Here is a 7,744-nt window from a genome sequence, read left to right as displayed (position 1 = left end):
GAGAAATCTAGCATCTAATTATTCTATTGTTATCCTTAGTTAGTTCAGTTCGAAACCTGTGAATAATGGTAACTCTTGAAATCTGAATCTCTCCTGCCCCTAATTGTTTTCTAGTTCCTTAGAAACAATAAATTTCATAGGTCTACTAGCATTATGACCTTATTTTACCTCTTGATTAGTAAGAAGTTGAAGATTAATGCGTGGATTATGTTAAAGAAGAAGAAGAAAACCACACAATAAGAGAAAATCTGAATCTGAATAAGAAACAAAAAAGCGTCTAGTATATATTCTGTAAGTGATACTGATTGTAGAAGTTCTATAAGGCGCACACACAAGATTACAAGAATGATAACGAGAACAAATCTTCTATGATAAACTATAATAAGAATATCATGTTAGCTGCAGTTAGAAGTTCATAGCAATGATTGGCAAATGTAAATATCATGTAAATATTTTATGCAAAGCAGTGATGATTTAATAAAATATTATCTGCAAGCAAGAACAGTGGGGTCAGCCCAGAGATTTTTTTAAAAAAAATCTACAAGATTTTACCGCTTACTTCTAAACTTGACATAGAGATCCTCATTCAAATGGGACAACCGTTACATGTGCCTCAATTTCCAGCAAAGAATAAAAGGCGGAAAAGGATCAGTTGTTGTTGCAGTTTAAAATGGTAAAGAAAAATCTCACCACAGTATAAATAATCTCCATTCGGTTCCTGCAAAGCATTTCCTGTTCAACGGCTTGCATCAAGATCAAACCATTCTGATCCATGAGCATATGGTAATGTTAGTCTTATGCCTTGAAACACAAAAATCATCAGTCCAGTAGGTGGATTGAATCTGGTAATGAGACAGTATAGAACACCTAGGTGGATGTTTTAACACAAGGGTCGAAGCTTGGCAATCACTGTGCAGTGGTTACTGAATTAGAATGCCTGAAACTCTCACAGCCTGGGCAGTTATGTAAGCTCTCGTGAATGTAAATATCACAATCGAGGCAAAATTGTTGCTTGCATTTTGGGCAAGTAACAGAAAGTCCTGGCTTGTTTCCTGCGCCACAAACAGTCAAGGGAGGGATTTTAAGAAAATATTGAGCAACAGCATACTTTACAAGCAATACTATTTGGAAGAAATGAGAAATCGCAAGGATAATACAACATTAACTAATGCTACAATCATTTCAGGTTGGCTTATGTAGCAACAAACTAACTAAATAAAGCACAAATACCTACCTAAGGAGACATTGACAGCCAAAACAATCACTGGAAAAATTGTGACTACTACCATTTTGAGATGTTTGAGAGACCTCATCAAATGGCACTATTGGAAAAAGATGATGATATGACCTTGCCAAATGGGGTGAAGAGATAAGCGTCAATCCACAGATGCGACATTCAGTTGGTAGCTCACAAACACGAACTTTGCATCTTGGACAAGTGTAACCTCCTCCTGTCCTAGCCTCTTCATGACATGTACAAATAGCAACAGCACTCTCGGCGGCTCTTTGTGGAAAACCCATCTTAATTAGATTAGCAGTAGCATACTCTGCTATTGCTGGAGGTGGTGGAGCATGCTCCAGAACTAACTCTTTCAGGTGGGACTGCATGAGAGTATATAACTATATGAATTCAAACATCCATGTATACAAACTCCAAGCCTACTACAACAAAAAATAAAGTCTTATCCCATTAAGTGGAGTTAGCTACATAGATCAAATGACACCATTGCACTCTATCATCCATGTATATACAAACTAAAATTTGAAAACATTACGACATTTTAGGTGATGAGCAATATTCCAAGTTCTTATTTACAGGAAGTTTGCTTGACTAACTAAATCAATTTGATACAGGAGGATTTTTTGTATATGAACAGTAATAATAACTAACCTCATCTAGTGCAACAGAGTAAGTTCCTCCAGTTTCTTGGCTGAGATGTTTGCATATGAACATTTCAGCAGCAAGGCCAATGACAGAACACCTTATTTTACTCTTTTTGCATTTCTGGATGGTTTCCATGAGGTCACCAGGATCACACGTACTAAGAGCTGAATATAAGATCAGAACTTCTCGATGGCCATATGATGGAATTTGGTTTAGATAGCCAAGAACAAGCTCTAGTGCGTTTTGCAGGGAAGCATCACCTGAGCATTCCAGTTTACCCATCAAAGCTTTAATGTGGGACTCAGGACTGCCTCCAAGTTCTGTTAAACAATGTGCAATCCCATCTTTTATGGTCACCAGACCAATATGACTAAGTGGATTCTGATCAAAGAACTCCCTGATAAATGCCTCAACCTGTCTTCCAATCACAGCCATCCTACTTGGTTTTAAATCTGTCTCCGAAGCTGCCTTCAAATAATGACAGAAACCAAGTTATGAATACAAAGAGGAGGAATGAAATAGGACACATAAATAAATTTAATGTTTTACATTTATTTTTAGAACTTTTATTACATATTTCTCCGATATCTTTTTATTATTATTACTACAGTTGCAACTTCAATTACAATTTGAATGAGATACTTCTCAAGTCCTTTCAGGCATGATGTTCATGGAGAAACTACAAAGGAATTCAAATCAAAATCCAGTCTCAAATACGATGTTCATGGAGAAACTATAAAGTAATAATTAAAATACCTTGGACAGGTCAACAACAATGTATAGGTAACGGATAAGACCCTTCTGAATTCGAGCAGTAGCTGCTGTGGAAGCAAGGGCACGAAGCCGTCTGCGATACTGGGCATGGTGAATGGCTGTAGTATCTATGGGGCGAAGAAGTCCAGATTCATCCTCTTGCAAAGACTCCCATGATCTATCTTCTGCATAAGTTCTCTCCCAGGCTTCAAGGTCTGCACCATCAGCTTCATCCTCATCATCGTCTTCTACCCCTCCGTTAAGTGGTCTTTTAACAGTATTATTCATAATTCCTAGAGCAAAAGATGTGCTAACAGCTAATTATCAAGGGCAACAATAGCAGCAATCAAAGAAATTGTGTGTCTTAATCCACTCATAAAAGACATGAATCTTTGAACACTAAAGAAAAAGAGATCTTAAGGTGTAATCACATCACAAACACAGAAAGTAACTGTCTGTAAACAATAAAAGGCTACAAAAGAAAATACATTACACGTAGTAAAATTAGGACAAATGAAATATGCCAAACCTAATAACAAAATTCTGATTTGATTTAAAAAAAATAAAAGATAAAAAACATTTTGCACAAATACAGGCTAAGTGTTTCACTTTTGATTTGTGACTCCTTTGGAATTTGCCATACTTTAATTATGATTGACGCATTTTCCATAACGAGTAGCATACAACCAATCAACCTGAGACGCTCCATTCACACTGTGCAGAGGGCTGCTCATGGTTAAGGTTAACGAAAAAACCAAATATAATTCCAGAATCCAGTTAACCAAAAATTTGGTTAACATTAGTAAACCAAACTGGTTTTAAATGAGAAAACCAATTCTTAAACACTTACAAAAGTAATAAACTGGTTTTAAATCGGTTTTGAAAATAAAAACTGGTTTTAAAAAACAACTGGTTTTTTCATTTAAAAACCAGATTTTGCATTTCAAAACCAACTTTCATTTAAAAACCAGTTTTATGCAAAATCAATTTTGACTTATAAACCCATTTTGTATACTTTAAAAAACCAGTTTAGCCTTTTTAACCATGATAACACTGATTTAAATCTATAAAATGGTTTTTTCAATAAGATTATATTGCACCATTGAAAAGATATGCTTCAATAACAACAATAGAAAAAAATCAAAATGTAGAAAGAGATCATTCACGAAATTAGATAAAAATTAGCAAAATCAAAACATATGCAACAACTTACAGCTAATAAACTAGGAAACTATGAAGTAAAGAACAAACAAAATGACAATAAGCATTGTTACAACTAAAAGCTATATGCACACAACAATGTAAAAGAAATCCATGGGAATATGATAATACTTGCAAGACCTTAGCAACAAGAAAAATGTATGTTTTGATCAATTTCACCACAACCTATCATTCTTTTCCTCTACTTTCTACAAACAACCACTAAAATCAAAGAAAAAGCAGAGACAATTATGTTAAAATGACTATTTGTGAACAGAAAACAAGAACTGTATACATGTAAAATGCAGAATTAGTTTGCATCCAAACAGGCTCAATATGCAAGCAAGTTTTCACAGCATCTTGTACAACATTCCAACATATTTTAATAACCCAAGCAGAAGAAATGTAATATAATTAGAAATTGATTTCATATCATGGTACAACATGCCATGTCTTGCATCCTATACTCATTTGTGGTTGCCTTGCCTTATATAGCTTTTTGTAATGTCACAGTAATACATTTTGATTGCCAATTAACAACATATAATATCTTGTATTTCCCAATATGAGAAATTCCTAGTTTGAATGTAACACGCTCAAGTCTCAATAAATTCATTATTACTATTTAACAATTATTTCCACTGTTATTAGCAAACAAATCAGTGTAGGCATAGAATATATAAAAGAAATATTGTCTTCAGAGGGGAAACAAGAAACAAGAAACAAGACATGAGATGAAAAATCAAAATAGATGCTTGATCAAAGTGGAAACAAGGAAAACTGGCTGAAAAGGTTGTTGTTTTCACCCTAGAGATAAGCCAGAAAAATAGAGAATAATCATGTAATCATCATTCTTAACATACAATGTAGATCAGAATATCAGACTCCAAAAGAATCATATGTTAAAAAAAAATAAAGAATAAATTCAACAGAGTAATCCTAAATAAAGAATAAAGTCATGCTCTAGTTTGACTAGCTTGACGGTGGGCTTGCTTAGCAGTAGGAATTGGATATAGAGCTGCAAAAGCTTTACTTGGTTATAGGGTAAGGTTGGAGTTCACACCCGCTTTAATTTAATATTTATAGAAACCCCTGTAGTTCAGTGAGCTGAGGGCAAGAGTCCTTCATGGCATGCTTTTTCCAGGTCCTACCGATCAACGAGAGACGGACTTACCAGTTATGATAGTCGCTAGTCCAGAGTCAGTCTAACACACTATTATTAATTAGCTTTACAAGAACAACTAACAGTCTAACACATCAGAAATATGAACATAGCAAATAAATTAAAAACCACCTTAGCACCAAGAAGATAAACCAACAACACAACAAGGGATCAAAGAGGAGTAGAGAACCTACCGGAACTGAGGTGATGACAGCGACCGGAGGGCACTGCAGGAAGGCAGCAGCACCGATGACCGGACAACTACTGGAAGGTGAGGACTGCAAAAGGCAATGGCGACGGGAAGGAGAAGACGGTGAGAACTGAGAAGGAGAATCAGGCTGGAGAAATTCGCACAGCTGGGAGAGTGAGAAGGGAACTCACAGCAGCTGGCTGGAAGAGAACGATGGAACTCGCAGTTGGGCTGGGAGAGGAAGAGGAGAGGCAAAGACTGGATTTCATTTTGGAATTAGGTATTTTGAAAATAAATATAAAAGTTTTTTTGGATTTTACATGTATAAGCCTATTGCGCATTTCATCAAACAGCTCAAGTGCAAAATCACCCGAAGGAGCACACAATCAATAAGCTCATAAATCAAACCAGCAACATTATTAACAAAACGCGCAGGCTTCCTATCTCTATCTCAGCATGCATATTTCTTACCATAACAAAACAGATCATCCAACATTCAAAAACAAAAACAAGGATCCAATAGTGGAAATTCCAAAAGCAAATTCACACAATAAAATAAAACAAATAAAAAAGCTACTAGAAAGCAAGCTGACTCTGACACTGACATTGTATCAAACACCTTGAAGGTGAGCAAAACTTGAAACGCACCAAACCCTCAATTACTAAGTTCCTTATATATATACATGGTCATAAAAGAAACATTATAATAAATGAGATTAGATCAGAGGGAAGTAGCAGTAGATGGTACTTACTAAGTAGATTCTTCTGAGTAAGATGATGGCTCTGCTATGAACTCCGTTCCTACGTAAGAGAAGAACCTCCCTTCCCGTGGCAGTTTGGTTTCGCCGTCTTGTTAAGTTGGGCTACTTGGGCTTGGGCCTTTAACTTTAACCTCTTTGTTTGGGCTACATGGGCTTCTCCGCTAATTGAAGGAAGAGCGAGCAATAACGAAGCCGTGTCTATCTCTCTTCGTCGTCCGTTCCGAGCATCTGCCCTGGAAGCGCAGCGGTGTGGCGCCTATCTCATGCGAGTGGAGCAGAGGAAGAATGAAGATCTGCAACCCGAAAAGAAAGGCGTCTCAGCAGCGGCAGCCATGGAAGACGATGATCTGGGTTGTCCGGGTCGGATTATGCTTGGGTGTTGTGGCCCGGTCCAGTTGGGCTTCTCTAACTGGGTTGGACCGTGACCAAAAAGCTATGAATATATGGGCCTAATTATGAGTTCCATACTGGGCCTCCCTAAATGGGTTTATCCGCTCATAGGCCCAAATTATTTATTTAGTAGTTTTACGTAACATAAAGCAAAACATGAAAGAAAAATAGAATGAAAATGAGCATCAAAGTTAAACTTTGGGAGGGAATTTGGGCAGAGATTCTCTAATCCCTAAGGTAGCGTTTGTTTTGAGGTACTGAGACAGAGACTGAGAGACTGAGACTCAGTATCATGTTTGTTGGTTCAGAGACTGGTACTAAAATTTCTGTCTCTGTCTCCAAAATTTCAGTATTTCAGTACCTCCAAAAAGTGGGGACACAGGGGACTAAAATTTTTAGAGATGGAGACTGAAACTTTAATAACATTTTATACCTAAAATACCCTTATTTTAATTAATTAATTCCAATTTTATCCTTTGTACAAATTAAATTAGAGTTTTATTCTTGTTTCAATTTCTGTCTCTCATTTTGCACCAAACAGAATACTGAGATTTATTTCAATCTCTGTCTCTTAGTCTCTGTCTCTCAGTATCAGTCTTTATGTCTCTGTCTCTCCACCAAACGCTACCTAAGAAAGTTCTGCAAAGCATAATCTTTTGCCCAAGAAATTGTCAGAGATTCCATCCACCAGTCTTTGACATGTTTTTGCCGATGATTACTCCCAGTCTCCCACTTCTAAATTATGTAAATATTTTTTTCTTAAGGACTAGCAAGAAAAATAATGAAAAGAAATAAAATTAGTTAAGAAATAAAGTAATAAACAGTTTGAAAATAAAATAAAATAAAATTTTAGTAACTGCCACCAATACCATGGTGTTGCTCAATGATCAAAAACTCCCAAATGGTTGTCCCTTTCTTGTATTTCCCTCCATTCTTCTCCTTGGTCTGGTCATTTGGAGCAATTCCAATTTCATCATGAAGATAAAGTGGGCCATTCCCACCAAAGTCCTCTAATGATGGTATTTTTTTTAATAATATATATATATATTATTTTTCACTATCCAAAAATAAAAATTAAAAAAAAAAGAAGAAATTAGAAAGTAGCTTCAAGTTTCAACATCCAAATCAATACATAAGAACTTTATAGCATTACTCCATTTAGTAATACTCTAGGCATTACTTGATTACTTCCTCCCAAATAAAACCCCAACCATAAGATTATAACCCTAAATTTCCTCTTAAAAAGGGGCTTCCAACGTTTCACACACCATTTAGCAGCTTCCTATCCAACTTAGAGAAGCACACATTCATTAATTAATTAAGTAATAATTATTTCAATTATTAGTAGTATTATTATACGGCTGTATTTATTTACAAAAATAGGACACTGACAGAGAAACATA

General features: G+C 35.8%; 1 protein-coding gene across 6 annotated transcripts; it reads right to left on the bottom strand.

Moving 5' to 3' along the window:
• Positions 426 to 6,275, bottom strand: LOC107623549 (general transcription factor IIH subunit 2). 6 transcript variants are annotated; one of them, XR_002354907.1, is made up of 6 exons: positions 5,943 to 6,274; positions 2,642 to 2,931; positions 1,892 to 2,353; positions 1,231 to 1,602; positions 868 to 1,053; positions 426 to 765 (listed from the first exon to the last, which is right to left on the bottom strand). XR_002354907.1 is itself a non-coding variant. In XM_021112806.1 (6 exons), the coding sequence occupies exons 3-5, from the start codon at positions 2,924 to 2,926 to the stop codon at positions 1,231 to 1,233; spliced, it is 1,119 nt and encodes a 372-aa protein (XP_020968465.1). In that variant the 5' UTR covers positions 2,927 to 2,931; positions 5,195 to 5,448; positions 5,943 to 6,275; the 3' UTR covers positions 428 to 1,053. The 6 variants fall into 6 exon arrangements, 5 of the variants coding, with proteins under 5 accessions (XP_020968465.1, XP_020968466.1, XP_020968467.1 ...); XM_021112806.1 differs by adding an exon at positions 5,195 to 5,448 and having other exon boundaries at positions 428 to 1,053; positions 5,943 to 6,275; XM_021112807.1 differs by adding an exon at positions 5,195 to 5,421 and having other exon boundaries at positions 428 to 1,053; positions 5,943 to 6,275.

The sequence above is a fragment of the Arachis ipaensis genome, chromosome B10, assembly GCF_000816755.2.
Source record: "Arachis ipaensis cultivar K30076 chromosome B10, Araip1.1, whole genome shotgun sequence".
Lineage (NCBI taxonomy): Eukaryota > Viridiplantae > Streptophyta > Magnoliopsida > Fabales > Fabaceae > Arachis > Arachis ipaensis.
Note: the sequence above shows the minus strand (reverse complement) of the source record. Positions and strands in the feature narration are given on the sequence as shown.

Coding starts and splice junctions, on each gene's coding strand:
- LOC107623549 (XM_021112806.1), bottom strand. CDS start 2,926: ATGAATAATACTGTTAAAAGACCACTTAACGGAGGGGTAGAAGACGAT. Junction 2,354..2,641: donor TTGTTGTTGACCTGTCCAAG/GTATTTTAATTA, acceptor CATTATTTGAAG/GCAGCTTCGGAGACAGATTT. Junction 1,603..1,891: donor ACTCTGTTGCACTAGATGAG/GTTAGTTATTAT, acceptor ACTCTCATGCAG/TCCCACCTGAAAGAGTTAGT.